At 51.8% G+C, this 17,558-nt stretch overlaps 8 protein-coding genes across 8 annotated transcripts; 3 read left to right on the plus strand and 5 right to left on the minus strand.

Annotated features, from left to right (window-relative positions):
• Window positions 1-4,412: 4,412 nt before the first annotated feature.
• On the plus strand, window positions 4,413-5,042 carry TRV_04007 (uncharacterized protein; the record flags this gene model as incomplete). Its single annotated transcript, XM_003021786.1, has 2 exons — window positions 4,413-4,527; window positions 4,675-5,042. 2 exons carry the CDS (start codon window positions 4,413-4,415, stop codon window positions 5,040-5,042), a joined length of 483 nt encoding a protein of 160 aa, XP_003021832.1.
• Window positions 5,043-5,304: 262 nt separating this feature from the next.
• Window positions 5,305-5,898, minus strand: TRV_04008 (uncharacterized protein; the record flags this gene model as incomplete). The annotated part of the gene is made up of 2 exons (XM_003021787.1): window positions 5,305-5,620; window positions 5,729-5,898. 2 exons carry the CDS (start codon window positions 5,896-5,898, stop codon window positions 5,305-5,307), a joined length of 486 nt encoding a protein of 161 aa, XP_003021833.1.
• Window positions 5,899-6,123: 225 nt separating this feature from the next.
• On the plus strand, window positions 6,124-8,394 carry TRV_04009 (serine/threonine protein kinase, putative; the record flags this gene model as incomplete). Its single annotated transcript, XM_003021788.1, has 1 exon — window positions 6,124-8,394. The coding sequence occupies one exon, from the start codon at window positions 6,124-6,126 to the stop codon at window positions 8,392-8,394; it is 2,271 nt and encodes a 756-aa protein (XP_003021834.1).
• A 2,917-nt stretch (window positions 8,395-11,311) lies between these two features.
• TRV_04010 (uncharacterized protein) lies at window positions 11,312-11,953 on the minus strand (the record flags this gene model as incomplete). Its single annotated transcript, XM_003021789.1, has 1 exon — window positions 11,312-11,953. The coding sequence occupies one exon, from the start codon at window positions 11,951-11,953 to the stop codon at window positions 11,312-11,314; it is 642 nt and encodes a 213-aa protein (XP_003021835.1).
• Window positions 11,954-12,039: 86 nt separating this feature from the next.
• TRV_04011 (uncharacterized protein) lies at window positions 12,040-12,741 on the minus strand (the record flags this gene model as incomplete). The annotated part of the gene is made up of 1 exon (XM_003021790.1): window positions 12,040-12,741. The coding sequence occupies one exon, from the start codon at window positions 12,739-12,741 to the stop codon at window positions 12,040-12,042; it is 702 nt and encodes a 233-aa protein (XP_003021836.1).
• A 287-nt stretch (window positions 12,742-13,028) lies between these two features.
• TRV_04012 (uncharacterized protein) lies at window positions 13,029-13,298 on the minus strand (the record flags this gene model as incomplete). Its single annotated transcript, XM_003021791.1, has 1 exon — window positions 13,029-13,298. One exon carries the CDS (start codon window positions 13,296-13,298, stop codon window positions 13,029-13,031), a length of 270 nt encoding a protein of 89 aa, XP_003021837.1.
• A 1,064-nt stretch (window positions 13,299-14,362) lies between these two features.
• On the plus strand, window positions 14,363-14,818 carry TRV_04013 (uncharacterized protein; the record flags this gene model as incomplete). Its single annotated transcript, XM_003021792.1, has 1 exon — window positions 14,363-14,818. One exon carries the CDS (start codon window positions 14,363-14,365, stop codon window positions 14,816-14,818), a length of 456 nt encoding a protein of 151 aa, XP_003021838.1.
• A 519-nt stretch (window positions 14,819-15,337) lies between these two features.
• Window positions 15,338-16,204, minus strand: TRV_04014 (uncharacterized protein; the record flags this gene model as incomplete). The annotated part of the gene is made up of 2 exons (XM_003021793.1): window positions 15,338-15,345; window positions 15,397-16,204. 2 exons carry the CDS (start codon window positions 16,202-16,204, stop codon window positions 15,338-15,340), a joined length of 816 nt encoding a protein of 271 aa, XP_003021839.1.
• Between the last annotated feature and the right edge of the window lie 1,354 nt (window positions 16,205-17,558).

A 17,558-nucleotide genomic window follows, 5' to 3' on the forward strand; every position in this document is an offset into this window, starting at 1 on the left:
TCATATGATGGCACACAACGGACGGTCGAGCTGCTTCGTGGGCTGTAAGGGCATCTCGATAGGTCAAACGTGAGGACAGGCAGAGAGAAAGAGAGAGAGAAGCGGGAATCGACTCGGCAGCTCGGCATGTCGGCAGTTCTGCACATCATCATCATCATCATCGCCATGACATGACATCCTGTCCTATCTTTTGCTCCTTGATCTGAAACTCGGCCCATCGCCCATCCACCCTCTCCTGCCGGCCTTCTTCAGGAAAAAAAAAAGGAATCTTTTCATCGCTTATCACACGCCCGTCTCCCGTCTCCGTCTTCATCTCCCCTTCTTCATCTCGCGCGAGAGGAAAAGAAAAGTTTGCAATCCCCACGCACGGTCCGCGGAAAAGCCCCTGCTTGACTCCCGTTAAAGCAGCACTGTTTTATTTCCTGAACAGGCCTAGCGTAGGGACAAGGTGCAAAACAGGGTCCAAGCTTCTTTTTCACCCTGCATGACATGATTACATAAGTCTGCATTAGGGATAAAAATAGACACCGAACTCAAACTCGCCCGCATAAAATGACTTGCTTAGCTAATATTCCCTTCCATGCCGCGTTTGGCGCTGAATAAAAAAGCAGGAAAGAAGAAGAAGAGCAAAAAGGCCTGCCTGCCTGCATGGTTCAAGATGGGATGGCTGGGTGTTCTGGCCCTGTCCTGCTCCCATGACTGAAGAGATTTTTTTTTTTTTCTTCCTTACTTCTGTTTAAGCATATACTCCAGTGTATGTAAGTAAGTTGCTGACAGGGTGGTCGGAAACATCAACAGGCGGTTTCATATTTTTATCCCCGAGCACAACACAGTTCCCATACCAGCTAGTTTTATAAGTGCTCCATATATTGGTATAGATAGACCTGTGGCCTCTCCGGATGCGGCATTTAGCACTAACTAAGATGATAAAAAAAAAAATACACACTTCTGACACAAGCGGGCCTCTCACCGTCCGACGCCCTCCTTTTCATCTCCTCCGATCGTTCGTTCGGCCTCACCGCGCCTCCGTCCGTCCGTCTTGCCATCCCATCTTATATCGTCATCTGTCCCTTTGCCGTCCTCCACACTCCGCACAGCCAACATCATAATATTTTTTTCTTATATATGTATGCGTGGGTGGTTATGCACTTATGTAACCAACACGAAGGGGTCAGAGAAGGGGGGAAGAGGGGGCCACGCAGCCGAACCGATCTCATCGCATCGCATTCATGCATGTCATGTCCAAGCAGTCGTCAAGCCCTTGGCGAGATCGCACAGCCTGCCTGCCTGCCTGCCCCTTCCACGCAGCATTTTTTTCGAGTCGTTTAAAAGTCGTGGCATTTTTCAGCGATTTCCCATGGTGCAAGTTACTTAAGTATCATGATCGTTGCCATCGTCATGGTCATGGTCATGGTCATGGTGCTGGCCCCTCGATCCCTGGCCCGTCCTGTCCCTTCGTATCGGGGCGACCAGCGCACGTTCGTCCAATCCCTCATCGGCGATTAGTGATGTTCATGGGCCGCCCGGGTTAAGTATATAAGTACTTATGTATCGCCCCAGCCAAAGATGAGTGAGCAGGTACTGGCCGGAGAATACATGCGAAGTTCCGCGCTGGCCGCAGGGAAAGGCAAAGGCAAAAAAGCGAGCCAAAGGAAAATAAGGGAAGCTTTTTCTGGAACTTACGGGGATGGAACATGGGGCATGCATGGGTTTTGGGGGGAGGGAGGGAGGGTGGACTGTATGTACGTATGGTCACGTATGTATGTATGGTAATTACGGTAAGGCGGTTCCAGGACAAGCAGAAGAAGACGCCAGTTAGAGAGCAAGACAAGAGGAGATAGACGACAACGAAGAACAAGAAGAAGAGTTCGACGACAATGGTAGGTTATGCTGTCATGCCCCCATGGGGTAACCAGAGAATTGAAGAGACAGAGATAAGGGAGAGCGAGAGAGAGAGGGAGAAGACCAGCCTCGAGCCTCTCTTGCTTTGCCGCCGGGGCTAACGCCGTCTCTTTCGGCCGCTGCAACGTTCCATCTCTCGTCTTCTGCTCTACCACATCCGTTGCAGTGACACTATACTCCGGACTTAACTTACAGGCTTTTCCAAAGAGTCTTTTTTTTATCTGCGGAGTATCGAGAGCTTATGTTTTATCATCTGCCATCGCCACGTCACGTGGGTTTATCTCGAAGGTCGCCTGTAGTTCGTAGTTCGTAGTTCGTAGTGTTAGTGGTTAAGTTGGTAGCACGACCAAGCCATGCCCGCCATGCCATGCCCTGCCGTGCTCACCAGCCATGTAACCCGTTAGATTACTCTAATATAAAGGAGGTTAGTTTTAGAGGTTAGAGGTAAGGAGGTAAGGAGGACGAGGAGGAGGATTATGGGAGGGACAGGATGGGTGGTGCAGGAGAGTCGGTAAACGGCCCCGGTGTATCCCTTGACCATGGCGGTTGTCGAGCACTGCTCACCGTCAGTTTGTTATACTTATATTATTACCCTGGAAGTAAGTATCGCCATGCTGATCAACAGACAAGTACCCCTAGGTATCTATTTCTCCATCGAGCAGTGAGTGCCCTTCAGGCAGTATTTATTTAATCATTATATACTTACTTAATTGTCCCATGTCAGCGGTAGAGTTAACTAGCAGCTAGCCACTGCGGCCCGTCAGTCGGAGCTTTTACTGGGCAGTTCACCACTACGACTAACTAACTAGCCTAACTAACTACCACGGCATCGCTTGCTTAGGCGTACTACCGGCGACAATGCAAACAAACAGAGAGAGACACACACACCCATTATTAAAGACGTTTCATCAAGCAAGCCCTGGAGTCTAAGAATTAACGTCTGAACTCAAGCCGTGCGTGCGTTCCCTTGCTGGCCAGCCCACCAGCCCGTCCAGCCCGTCGATGGCGCCTCGTAATGGATTAGTCCGTCCCTCAGGGGGAGGAGGTCTCTCCATGTCAGAAATGCGGTATTTTCTTCAAGGACAGTCACAGATGCTGGTTAGTTACTTTGCAAGCTAGCTGGCTGGCAGGCCAGCTTATTTCTCCGCCCGGTAACTCGTTCAATTAACTCCCTGGCAGCCCTGCTTGACATGGCGGTCGGTGAGTGGACGCGCAGGGAGATTGATGATTATTGGGAAGAAGAAGAGGATCCCCTTAACTCAAGCTAGAGCCTGGAAGCCCGGATGGGGATGGGACACTCCCTTTCCTCCTTTCTACCCGATGGTGAAACCACAAGCTGTAGCTTCATGCAAAAACAAACCAACTGAGAACAGGCCCGGCAGTTGAAGTCGTGTGTTATTCTCTCCCTCCACCCAAAAAGAAAGAAAGAAAGAAGAAGAAGAAAGGCCAGCCTATTACGAACCGGCCGAAGCTTGAATGCAATTGACTTGGGGTCCTTCTTCCAACTGGTGAGGCGATGTGGGTGGTGGGAGTGTTTCTTTTTCAACTGATATCCATCGGCCATCGGTATTATTGAGAGCATTTTAGCTCGTTTACTTAGTTGGTTTAGTTGTTATTAGTTATTATTCCTTCTGTCCTGTCCTGCATGCATTATATATGCAACAACAAGCATCCCATCCACCCACCGCATCCCCCGTCCAACCAGTCAAAGTCACTGGGGCCCAAGCAGAGCTTTTTTTGCTTCTTTTTCTTCCACCCCTTCGGCATGTCTGAGAGAGTCTTTTTTTCTCTTCAAGCTTGTCTTGGCCGAGACTGGGGAATTTCGAAAGGAACTGGCGGCTAGCGGGAATAAATCAATTAGCTGGCAGGTCGATGGGGGGAGGGAATAACGGATGTGCTATTACTGGCTTGTTGGGGGAAAGGGGCACGCGACCGACCGCTCTTCCACTACATGATGAGATGATGAAGATGGAGATGGAGATGGAGATAAGAGATAGAAGTCGAGAGTAAAAGAAGAGAGATGGAGAGTGATGTTAATATTATGTAACTGGCAACTGGCCAGTCGGATGTTTTTGAGGAGAAGCCTGAAAAGGGGGGTGTGGGTGGGCAGAAGGCGAAGAAGGATACACTCGGAAGACCAGGCCAGCAGCACTGCCTAATAATAATAACCAGAGCAGAGAATAGAGAGATAGTCGTGGTGATATGAGCATGGACTCGAGAGGCGTCGAGCATGGCACATCGCATGGCATGGCTGGCCCTTACTCTCCGACTAGCTTGAAGGCTTGAAGGCTTGAAGGGCCTGAGGGATTCTCGGGATGTCCATCTTTGGCGTCCTCCCTCTCTTCGGCACCCGTTCCCGTGGAAGTAAAAAGTACCTAACCTAGCAAGCCATTTTCATGTAACCAGTGAGTAAACCAGCGAGCCACGCGGACGCTTTTTGTTCTTTTTCTCCGTGAGATGGGATAGGATGCCGGTCTGATACTCGACTTCGGTTACAAAACATCCAAGAAATGAAGAAGAACAAGAGACCAAGAAGGAGTCCTTCTCCTGATCTTCAGCCAAGCAGGGCCTATGGCCTGCCATCGACATCCACGACTCTGGGCAGCAGCAGCAGCAGCAGCAGCAGTAAGCAGTGTAATCCGGTGTAGTCCAAGCCTGCCTTGGCCCTTTTTACTTGTTCGACCTGACTAGTCGATGGCTGTGACTGTCGTGATATTCCTGGATATTCCTTTTGCAGGCTGACGTCGTCCAGCAGGAAGAGCTAGAAGTTAGAAGTAAAAGAGAGAGAGAGAGAGAGAGAAGATACGAAGATGGGCAGAAAGAAGCCTCGAGAGCCGGGCAAAAAAGAAAAACAGAGCAAAGCACGCAAAGACGCAGCAGCCAGAAGGGAAGAAGAAGAAGCTAAGAGGCGACGGCCCAAAAGACGAGAGCGAGAGAGATATAAGAAAGGCCTCGCTTTCCCCAGACTTGCCCCAGACTCTCTCTCCCCGTCTCCGTCTCCGTCCCCGGACTCTCTTCTTGACTTTGATCTTATCCAACTCTTCTTCTTCTCTTCTCTTCTCTTCTCTACTGTCATCATCATCATCATCATCATCGCCGTCGCCGTCCTTCGTCCTGCTGCCATCAAGTCTTCGCTGTAAGTAAATGACATCATGTTCGCCCTTCGCCGTCTTCCTCTTCGCCTTCCCTGACCGTCACGTAACGTCACAATACATCCCGGCAAGGCGGCCTCCCCCTTCCTTGGCCTGCTCTCCTCTGTCTCGTCCTGTCACGCCCCGTCACGCTGCGTACCCAAAGTAACCGTCGCATCCTCTTCTCTTTTTTTTTTCTTTTTTGCAACTTTCTCGTCTTCCTTTTTTTTTTTGCAGACTCTTACAAGACGGTTACCAATCTTACCTTACCTTACGTTACGTTACCCACCATTTTTCTTTTTTTCTTTCTTTTTCTTTTCTTTTTTTGCCCTTTTTTCTGCTTGGCCTCTTTTGGGCTCTTTTTGGCTTCTTCTTCTTTATACTTGAACTTCCTCGTCTTCTTCTTCCTCGTCTTCCTCTCTCTCTCTCTCTTCTTCCTCTTCTTCAGCATTTGACACTCTCCACTCTTCGTCTTTCTTCTCTCGTCGTTGTCTTCTTCTTCTCGCCTAACGCATGATAGTCCTTGTCTGATGGGTTCGCTATTCTCGACCGCCAGCTTCTTCCCTCGTCCCGTCGCTGCCTCGGCTCTGCGACTCCTGCACGCCCCTTCAGGTCGCCTCAGCTCGCTCCAGAGAGACTGTCCTCGTCTTTGCTAAAAGACCAGACCCGACTGTTCTCCCTCCATTCGACCTGACTGCAACTTGACTTCCAACGTCATAAGTCGAGTTGTAAGCATATCCTCCGGGCCAAAAGAGAAAAGTCCACCGAGAGCCGCGTCCATCCCACTATCAAATTCAACCACAACAGCCAACAGCCGAAGAACAAGAACAACCACCCGGAATTCCACCACAAGAAACACCACCATTGGCTATATCAACAGCAAAGAGAGAAAAAGAGAGACTTCATAAGAAGACAGGCATCTCGTCCTCCCCCTGGTCGCTGTCTTTGTATCACACAGACTCACAGTTCGACCGTTCCTGTCCGATCAACCGCCCCAAAGGCAGGGTTATCCCCAGCAAGGTTTACCACCACCAGCAACCACCACGACTCAACACCCAAGCCACTTTTTCGACGATCACTTCTATCAGACATGGCCGCTACATCTACATCGACATCAACAGTCGGCGTCGACGTCAAGAAGCCGCCTCCTCTCATGGACATTCCGGCAGCCCTGGCCGCCTCGCCTACTGCTAGCCGGCCGACCCTCGACCTGCCAGACAGCCTGCGCTGCTCTGACCTGCCCGGAGTCATCCACGAAGAGGACGAAGAGTCCGCTACCGAGCCCTCTGAGCCCGTCACCCCGACCAGCCTCACCCACCACAACCACCACAACCTCTTCAGTGGGCCTCACAGCTACCAGAGCCAGCAACACCCTCGAATTGATCCCCCGAGCAGGGATCCCATGGTCAGCGTCAATGTCCCCGTCGAGGTGCTCAAGAACCCCATCATCGTAAACACCGAGCCCACGCCGCCATCCACGCCCTCGAGACGCCCTCCTACCACTCAGGCTCAGGCTCCAGCTCCGGCTCCAGCATCAAATCCTACTTCTAATACGACTGCTACTTCCACCTCTGCTACCTCTGCTCCAGTGGCCATTCCTCCGCCAGCTCGACCCTCGACTTCGGCCTCGCAAAAGTCCTCTCCGCTGAGAAAGGCATCCAAGTCGATCAAGGGCATCTTCCGTCGACCAAGCACCTCCGACGCCATGCCTCCGACCACCACTCCTGCTAATAATACTGCTGCTGCTGCTGCTACTGGCAATGCTGCTCCTAATGCACAGACTGAACAAAAGAAACTCTCGCTGAACATGTTCCAGGCCAGCAACACGCGCAAGGGCTCGGTCTCGTCTTCGCACCAACACTCACCCACTTCCTCGCGTACCAACTCCCCCCAGTCACCCAGCTCGCCCTCCAGCACGCTCCATGGCAACAGCAATCCCCAGAACCCGATGTATCTCGGAGTCACCCCTCCCTCCGACTCATCCTTCAACCCCCGACGCCCTGCTCGCTCGTCGACGGGCCTTAGCCTGCGTGAGCGCAGTCGAGTCATGTTTGGATCAACACCTCGGCCCCAGCGCGACGAGGATCAGCGAATCCGATCTCCTAGCCTCGGAGACGTGCAGAACCAACCAGAACGGCCCGGGTTCTCTATTCCTGCAGTTTCAGGCGCCGGCCTCAAGGCCCGCCGCATGAGCACCAGTTTGCCCGATGACTTTGACGTCAACACCTGTCCCCTTGCAGACGAATACACCAATAGCAGCAAACTGCCTGGCAAGCGCAAGGAGGTCGGTCGAGGCGCCACAGCCACCGTCAAGATCATGTGTCGACGCGGCAGCGACAAGTCCGAACTCTTTGCCGTCAAGGAGTTCCGCAAGTGCGGCTCAAAGGAAGACCAGCATGAGAATGAGCAAAAAGTGAAATCGGAGTTTTCCATCGCCCAGTCCCTGCACCATCCCAACATCGTCGAGTCGTTCCGTCTGTGCACCAGCAACGGCCGCTACAATCATGTGATGGAGTACTGCTCCTACGGCGAGCTCTTCTCGCTCGTCCAGAAGAACTACCTCCAGCCCAAGGACAACCACTGCTTCTTCAAGCAGATGGTCCGCGGCGTCGCTCACCTGCACGAAAACGGCATCGCCCACCGAGACATCAAGCTTGAAAACCTGCTGCTCTCCGATGACGGATACATCAAGATCACCGACTTTGGCGTCTCAGAGGTGTTCTCGGGTCTCCACCCTGGTCTTCGCAGCTCAGGCGGCGAGTGCGGCAAGGAGATGGGCGAGGTCCGTCTCTCTTCACCTGGAATCTGCGGTTCGCTTCCCTACATCGCCCCCGAGGTCCTGGCCAAACAGTCCAGCTACGATCCACGCCCGCTCGACGTCTGGTCCTGCGCCGTCGTCTATCTCACGCTGCACTTCCGAGGCAACCTGTGGCCCTCTGCCAGCCGCGAGCACCCCAACTACGCCCGCTTCACCTCTGGATGGGAGAAGTTCCTCGCTTCTTCGGAGACGGGCATCCCATCTGAAGACAAGATGCCCTCGTGCGGTCCGGCGTTCAGGCACATCGGCAACCGCAACCTGAAGCTGCTGCTGCTCAAGATGCTGCATCCAGACCCGGCCAAGCGGATCACCATCAAGGAAGTGCTGGGCGACCGCTTCATGAAGAGCGTCGAGTGCTGTGCCCCCGAGACGAAGAAGGGCGAGGAGCAGATCGAGGCTGTGGGCGCCGGCATCGACGCGGCGGGCAAGGCCTCTTCCAAGCGCGCGAGCAAGATGGTTATCCAGAAGATCCACCACCACTTTCCGCCAGAGAAGAAGTATCTCCCGCAGTACCGCTTTGACATGGGCGATGGCTACAACTGATCACAACCAACTATCGCACATCACTGACTGACTGCGGCGACGCTCTTATCACTTCTATTATCTATCACCTTTTCCTTTCTTCCTTTCCTTTCCTTTCTGTCACTGATACACTGATACGTCTTGTTCTGCTATAAAGGGTGGTTTTCTGCTTTTGCTCACTTGGCTTAATGACTGCATTGGGGGTTCTCCTGGCTTTCCTTTCCTTATCACCTTCTAGCTTCTCTTCACCTTTAATCACCTTCTTGTCCAGCGTACATAAAACCCTTTTTAACGGCCCTTCACTGACCTCCCTTCATCATTCTGTGTGAATATTCAAACCTTGTCCCTTTTTTCAGCTTCTTTTCTGGCGTTGGTCTACATGTCTGTGTCTGTACTCTCCCCGCATCAAGGGTCGAGGGTTGTCTCTCTTTCTTCTTCTTCTACTGCTGCTTCAAATACACTGTTTGTCTGTCTATCAAAGTGTGCGAGTTCGACTGCCAGCTACAAACTAATGACTGTTCGAGTTACAAAATACCTACCTACCAAATTCTACATAGAAGAGCCTATCTTACATAGTTCCCTTGCTTGCCATTGCTTAATGTCTATCATACTTCTATCTATCTATAGACGGTGTCACTCTCGATCTCGCCAGCGTCGCACCGCCTATCCTGCCACCACCCCCCCTTGGCCTTCGTCTATCACTCTATCTATCCTCTCGGAGCATCCGTCTCGAAGTGGCCGGCCGACCAACTCTCGCTCCTGTCCATCACACAGCCCAGATGCCAACCTCCCACCCAGCGCCTACACATCATCATCACCATCACCGGGCCAAGTCTGTCCAGTTCAGTCTATCCAGCCCAGCCAGCCCAGCCAGCCAGCCCAGTCCAGGGCCCCAAGACCGCTCAGCAGCACAGCCAGCGACACAGCCAAGTATACAAGTCACAGGTCAGTCAGTAGGTAAGTATACAGATACAGATACAGATACACGACCGGGCATTTCCGGCTGCTTGTCCCGTCTCGTTTCGTTTCGTTCCGTCTCGTCTCGTCTCGTTTCTTCACGGCGGAGGCGGAGGCGGCGGCGCTTACACATGCACCGTCATCCCCAAGACGAACTATTTGCACTTAACTACTTTTCTTATGCCAGTGCCAGTGCCAGTGCCAGTGCCAACACATCCCTCATCCTCCTCCCCCTGCCTTGTCCCTAGCATCTCCTGTCCTTTGCCAGCGCCAAGGGCGGACGACGACGCCTACCAAGTCGACTCAAGACTCTCGGGATGTCTCATCATCTGGTTTGCTTGCTTGCTTGCTTGTCTCGCTGGCTGAACGGCAACGCAAGCCTGCGCCCGCCAAGTTGACTGCGCGGCAAGCGACATACATGCCCTCTCCCTCCCTCCCCCAGCCAGGCCACTCTAATATCCGTACCCAAGACTTAGGCTTGGACTTGGACTTGACTCTTGACTGTCGGCTGAGCACCCCGTCCATGCAAGCAAAGTCGATCTTGTCTGACGGTCCAGCGGGCCAAGAAGGGGGTTTAGGGGGGTTAAGGGGGGTTGGGATGTGCACAGAGAGACGAACGATATCAGGCGGACTGGCTGGCATAACTCGACTTCGAGATGGCATGCATGCACGTACTTACACATGCGCGCACACACACATCTCGAGTCCAGCCTGGTTCAATAATATGTTGGCTGAAGGAATGTAAGTAAGTATGTAATTTTCCTTTCTTTTTTGCCGATTACCTTGGCCCTCCCCCCTTTCAGCAGCACAGCAGAGCACAGCAGAGCACAGCACAGCATCCGACACCCGAGAGCGACAGCGCAGGAGATGAGGCTTTGTTTTGTTTTTTTCTTCTGCTGTTCCGCCGGCGCCCGCATGAAACGGGGGAACGAACAGATCATGATCTGTGATCTTCGCGGGAAGGGTAAAAAAAAGGTGTGTGTCCGTTTGGGACAAGAGAGTATTCAATGATCTCCCTTGGCGGGCTTGTCGGGCGGTCCTTTTTCGTCGTCGATGGGCGCGTAACGTATATAGGGTGAGGCAGGATGGACTTGAGGCAGTGCTGCAAGACGCCTTGCTTGACTGACTATTGCCTTGGATGCAGCGTATCACCATCTCGTCTCTTTATCGAGTCTTGGTCGTCGTCTTTCTTTCATCTATCTATCTTCTACTGCTGGCTGCTGGCTGACTAGTCTAGACATCGACCTACCTGCTCAACGCCTGACCTGCGAAAAAGAAAGAGGATTGACGGTGCATGCATGGAGAGTCGTAAAGAGTAAGAAGTAAAGAGTAAGAAGTAAAGAGTAAGAAGTAAAGAGTAAGAAGTGGGAGTTGACGGCGGGAAAGGCAAGCGAAGAATCAGGGGGCGGGCGGCGCCAAGACCAAAATAGAACTCGAGAGAGCCAAGAGTAGCCAAGACTTCCCGCTTGGCGCCGCTCAGGAGAAAACATACAAAAGACGCCAAGAGATTTTGTTTTTTTGGTTTGTTTGCGCTTAGTAAGACTAAAGTTTTTCGCTGTTTGGGGAAGGGGCGACGGAACCCGCGCGCCAAGACCGTCTTCGAGAAGGAAGCAGGAAGGAGCGGTCCTGATGGTTGCACAAGGGGGGAAGTTGCAGTAAGTCCCTCGCTCTTTCTTCTTTTCATTTTTGCATTACAAGGGAGGGATTCCTCCTGTATTTATGCACGTATTTATGCCAACCCTCCCCCCCGCGTATGTGAGTATGGTAAGTATGTAAGTATGGTAAGTAATGGGCTGGGCTGGGCTTGGGCTGAAATTAACAGATGAAGAAAATGAAACTGCATATAAATATAGCCAAGAGCCACGCCAAGCATAGTTAAGTATGGTACAAGTGTTGTAGGCAGTGTTGTAGGTTGTAGTAGTAGTAGTAGTAGTAGTATACACGATGAACAGAACAAGCCAAGTTAAGTAAGTAGTAGCACTTAGACCTCAACGCGGGTTGGGATCTTGACTTCTCCCCTCCGCCTGTCTGCAAGAGGCACTCCATACCGCCGGCCAACGCCCTTCTCGCCGCGTCCGTCCAGCCCAACCGTCTCCCTACTCACCACCACATCCCGGAACCTGAACTCGAACCGTCCCTCCGTGGGCTCGACCCGCGTCATGCTCGCGGCCTCCCTGGCCTTCCGCTTCTCCTTGCGCGCCTTCTCAGCTTGCTCGTCCGCCTCAATGCGCGCCATGTACCGCCTGCTGCGTTCCCCCATCTCGTTCGACAGCGCGATCTTGTCCCGCTCGGCAGCTACCATGTGAGGGTGCGGGATGCGCACCTCCGCAGGCTGCAGCACCTGATGCTCGTTGGCGCCCTTGCCGACCTTCTCAATCCGGTGCGGGGCGTGCGTCACTTTGGCGATGTACTCGGGTGTGTTGGCGGGTTGGTCGCGCTCAGCAGCCGGCAGGGCGGGTGCGGCGGAGAAGGCTCGGGCGGCGTCGACGCGGGTGAACTGGCGGGACTCAGACACCGGGTAGAAGATTTGCGGTTCGGTGAGCTTGTGTACTGGTAGGTCGTTGATGGGCTCGTGGGCTATTTGGGGTTCTCCGCGGGATGCCAGAGGGGTGGTGGGCAGCATCGAGCGTACTGCTCGGCCATAGGGCAGGGCAAGTGGTTTTTTCTAGACAAATAGTCAGTTTAGTTTGCAATCAATCAATTTGTGTATCAAATGGCGCCTGCCATTCCATATAGTATGGCTGTCTTCTCAGAATAGATACAAAACTTAATCATTCTCTTGGAGTCATCAAGACTAATCGATTTATTCATCATGGAAGACCATATTGTACCAGCATAGGGATAGAGATAGGGATGGAGAGATAGGGTATAAAGGTTTGGGCTATTCAAACTCACCTCGGCTTTCATCCGCTTCTCCAGCTCAACGAGTCTTACCACCGCCCCGATACGCCTCATATCAACTCCAAACATAACACTCACGGTCTTCACACTCTTCCCTTTATTAACAACCTGCTCATATATCTCATTCCGTAGCTCTTCACTCAACACGCTCTCGCTGATAAACACCGGGTTATGCGGGAACGGCCGCGGCGACGGCTCAACTTCTACCATCTGCCCATCAGGCCCTACTCTGGTCTGAGGCGCCTTCGGTTTACCATCCTTCTCGTAGGCTGTCAGATAGTTTGTGCTCGACGGTATGGGGTCCTTGAATACCCTGCCGGGCCCGTTTAGCCAGCCGAACATCGCTTGTCGGCGTTTAGAGATCTGTAGGTTGGGCGTCGAGCTGAAGGCACGGCATGACGATGTGCATGTAGATTGTGTTAGGCTGTATATCGAGGTGTTCTGTGAGGATTGGAGGAGATGGTGATGTGATTTGGCCAGCCGTTGTGCGGCCCTTAACCGTGGTGGCATCGTGGGCCGATGTTGTGATTATACGAAAATGCGGACAAGGAAAAAAAGAAAAAAGTCAGGGTATCGAGCGATTGGGACAGTCAAGCCCTCGCTGTGCTTTCACGTCTCTTTTAACAGGCCAATGGCTGCCTTATGCTCGTCGTTGTCGCTGGTTCTTCTTAACGACAGAAAAAAAGTTGAAGCTTTCAAAGTTGAAAATTCGATGGATTAGGATGCGCACGTGATTGGTTGCTGACTAAGATTGATAAGGCTCTTCTCTCTCGTTTCTTCCTGCCTTTCAACGACTTTTAATTATAGACAACAGCATCAACACCGACAGCACAATTGACAGCGACGTTAGCTCTGTCTTCATACTCATTGCCAAAGCATTGAAGAGCTGGCGGAGACCATATACCCTTCTCGACCGCCCCCGTCTGTCTCGCAGCTTCGTTGCCAACCATACCATAATCAAACATGGACCAGAGCTTAGATGAGATCATAGCTGAACGTCCCGTAAGTCTCTCCCCTCCTAAGACATGCATGCTGAAGAGCTTCAACTGACTTATCTCCTGCTGCATAGGACGCCTCTCGCCCCAGAGGTGGCCGCATGGCGGGTTCTCGCCGAAGGACCAACTTCCGCGGTTCTCACAAGGTAACTCTCGACCCTAACCCAGTCATGGTGAGCTCCCGTGCTGATCACTTATAGGTCCTCATCCTCCTCCTCCCATCGCTGCCTTAGCTACATACCTACATATCTATCTGCCTGCCAATAGCCGTGTCTTGACGTGTCCAGCATCGAAGTCTTGCAACACGGACACACCAATAAGACTTGCAAATCTCTCCGATATGATATGATATGATATGATATGATTGATTACACACAAGGCCATACATAGCAACTAGATCTGACTGACCTTCGGCTAACCTTTGTCCTTCTTTTTCTCTGAGTAACAACAGTCTTCCAGAGGTGATAGAGCAGATTTGGACCTGTGAGTTAATTAGGCTACTGCAGGGTTGCAAGAGGTGGGCGGTTTCATGGAAAAGCAGACTAATGGGTTATGTGTTCGGTAGTGATTGGGTTCACGACAGGTTTGAAGACGACAGAGATTGTGAGTATTGACCTCGTTCCGTATTTTTGGTTTGTTTAGGTACCCCTTCTAACATTGGTGCTATAGCTCGATCCTCTCGACCTCCGAGACAGCCTCGTACGGATAGATACAACTCCGGTCCTGCTGACCAGTACGTAGCTACAACCGACTGTACTGTACACTGCATACCTAACACCAGTCAACAGGGATTCGCGCGGAGCAAAAATTCGAGTCAGCAATATCCACTATGACTTGACCCAGGAAGACCTCGAGGTTCGACTCCCTTTGTTCCGTCCCATATATAATGCAAATATACCTAACACAACACAACACAGGAGCTGTTCACCCGCATTGGGCCAGTCTATTCTGTCGCCCTTCTCTACGACAGAGCCGGGCGCTCCGAAGGCACCGCATTCGTAACTTACAAACGACTCTCCGACGCCGAAACCGCCATTCATGAATTCGACGGCGCAAACGCCAAGGGCCAACCAATTCGTCTCACCCTCGTCCCCAGCGCTGCCCCCCGACGCCGTAACCCATTCGACTCCGCCGAGATGCCAAAGGGAAGCCTGTTCGATCGTGCCGAGCGGCCACGGGGAAGAGACAGTCGTAGTCTTAGCCCGGACGCTGCTGAGGCTAGTGGTGGCCGAAGAGGTAGGCGGAACAATACCAACCTTGCCCCACCAGAAAACATCGACCGATACGTTCCTGGTCAGCGATCGCCGATACGGAAACATGATTCGGGTAGAAACAGGGGTCGTCGGGGTGGTGGTGGTGGTGGTAGAGACAGCAGGGAAGCAACTGGTAGTCGGAACCGTGGGTCGGGGAGAACGAAGAAGACGCAGGAAGAGCTTGACCAGGAAATGGAGGATTACTGGGGGAAAGCCAACGCTGATACTGCTGGCGGTGCTAGCAATAATGCCGCCGAAAACCAGCCCGCCGCTGTTCAACCTGCCGCTCAGCCTGCCCCTGCGGCCGGTGGTGAGGAAGACATTGACATGATTGAGTGAGCAGTATTTGGTTTGACTGTATTCTGGCTTGTATGGTTATAGAACAATATGAGCCGGCTGGGTTTCCTGTCGTTTCGTGATAGATTCCGCTCCAATTTGATAATAATTACCACTCTCTGTACCTTGTATTCCCTATCCTTCAACACTGATACTTGAATTTGAATACAATCTACGTATGTCCTGTAGTGTGAATGTAGACCGAATTAGACCAATGGTGTTATTATTGATGTTGAATAACACAGATTACCCTACTGTTACCAAATGTAAGTAAACCAACCTTACATGGCTAACCTATTTAACCAAACAGTTTTGAAGCAAGGGTTCTCTCAGCATGGCCGTTGACTGCTAGGTCACTCGCCAGCTGACGGTCTATCTCCAAAGACCGTATGGCTCTCTACATGCCTTCCATAACTTGATCGTCCCATCCTCGCTTCCTGTGCCGTAAATCTTGCCGTCAGGGGAGTAACTGAGTGACCAAATTGGACCATGGTGGCCTCGTTGCACCTCTGCATTTCGCCGTTAGCAACCTAGATACCATTGTCATATCAATATTGGCCAGGGAAAAGGGGGCCACACACCTAGCTCGTCGTTGGATTCAAGATCGTAAACACGCGCCCATGTGTCGCCTGTGCTGCCGGTGACAAACCGGCTCGTTGCCTTGTTAACAGCAATACTAGCAAGCTCATACGAGAAATCGGTCTTTTTCAACAAGCGGCCTGGCTGCACGGGGTCGAAAAAGTACGCTGCTTTGCCTGCAGCAACGCTCAATACGCCCGGGTCGTTAGGTGTCGTTGAAATTGAGTTCATCTCACAGCTGCCAATTGTCCCATCCACACCATATTCCGCACATGGGTGACGAGAACGGAGATCCCACCATCGAATCTTCTTGTCATCTGCGGCAGTGACGAGGATGTTGTAGTCCTGGTACCAGATGATAGATTTGATAGTTCCATTGTGTACCCCGGGACCAATCTCATAGCTCATGGCGTTGGAGGAAGATGAGTTGGAACTTGCGCCGTTGGCTGCACTTTGAGACGTAGGTGAGGACGAACTACTGCCCTGAGCTCTGGAGAGGTCAAAGATACGTAGTTTCTTCTCCATGCCGCCTGTAGCTAGGATTTGAGGGCCGGCTTGAACGGGGAACGCAACTGCTCGGACAATGTGGGAGTGCTGCAATGTGTGCAGACACTCCCCAGTATGTGTGTCCCATACCTTTCTAGTTGAGATGTGAGCAACAGGTTCAACATTTGCATGATGTTGGAATTGGGTCGTCGGATGACATACGCAGAGAAGTCTGCAGCAGCGGTAGCAGCAATGGTGGCGTCCACGGAGAGCCTTGCCTGCCAAACGGCACCTTTGTGACCTAGGAATGTCCCAATCCTTCATTGAGTTGATACCATGTCAGCTAAGGCCTATAGAAGAGAGTTCTTATGAGGCGAAACTAACCAATCACCAGTGATCCCATCCCGGAGCATAGGATTATTATCTGCAGAGTAGAAAACTTTAGTCAAGGAAATTGAATATAGCTTGGGATTGTATAGTTTTTTTTTACCTTTGCAGGCTGAGATCAGGTAGTATTGGTCATCTTCGGTTGTCGAAGAGAAGCTGATGTGAGGCACAGGCCGTGAATGCCCATGACAAGTCAGCGGCACAACCTTTGAAGCATCTACCCGGAAGGAATCAGTTTCACATCATCAAAATAGCGGACCAACTTTGGTTAGGGTTCAATAATAGGAAGCGCCATAACTTACCAGATGCCATCTGTCTCGGGGCGGTGACTGAGCAATGAAACCACAACTCGGTCAAAAGGAATAAAAGAAAAAGGCAAAAAAATCAGTAGCCACAAGCTAATGAAGAGTATATGAAGAGGGGAAATAAAGGTCAAGTAGGGAAGATATCAAGAAAATAACGGAAAGTAAACAAGATCCCAAGCTAGAGAGGTATCTCCGAAGACAAAAAATCGAGGGCCAATGAACACCGGTCTTTTTGCACCAGCAATATGATAGTGAAGGGAATCCGTTCAGTCGTCAAAACATTCCTATCATTAAAACAGAACAGAAAAAAAGAGAAAATGGAGCTCGTCTATAAGGGAGTGAGAGGCGCGGAGCAGTGGCACGGAAGCAGAAGACAGCTCGTCTCTTGCAGGACCAAGATCCAAAACGGAGGGGCTGGCTCCCGAGTCCCTTTTTTTTTGCTTTCCTGTGTTTTCTCTTTCTTTTTTTGTCTAAAGAATCAACCTGACGAACGCTGTGCAAGGGTTTCTCAGAGGGATGGAAAGGAGAGAATAAAGGACAATATGGTTGGTCGTATAAGAAGCAGTGAGCAAACGACCAAGAACGCTGTCCTCTTTTTTTCTTTTTGATATCGGCGGACAGGGCTCGGTGGAGAGTTTAAGCGCGGAGGGAGCAAGCGCTAAGCGGGATGAGGTAAGGCGCCAGGGCACATGACTCTCTTCTTCAACGTTCAGCGTTCGACGGCGGCCTTAGGACTCGCGGAGAAGGACGAGGACGACGGGAAAGGAAGAGGGTATTAAGGCAGCGGATAGACGGCGGGCAACTCACCGTGGAGTAGGACAGGATGGCTTGACTTTTTCGTGCTGGAGACGCTTTTCTTTTCTGCAGGGGAGCAGCCCGTCCTCGTTCCCTGCAGTTTTGGCGCATACCAGGAGCTGCTGGGCTTGTCCACAGGGATGTACCCTCTGGCTAGCGGAATACCAGGCTGCTGGAGAGTCATTCTCGGC

This window comes from Trichophyton verrucosum (assembly GCF_000151505.1).
Source record: "Trichophyton verrucosum HKI 0517 chromosome Unknown TV-F-b-10a05.M13f1, whole genome shotgun sequence".
Classification (NCBI taxonomy): Eukaryota; Fungi; Ascomycota; class Eurotiomycetes; order Onygenales; family Arthrodermataceae; genus Trichophyton; species Trichophyton verrucosum.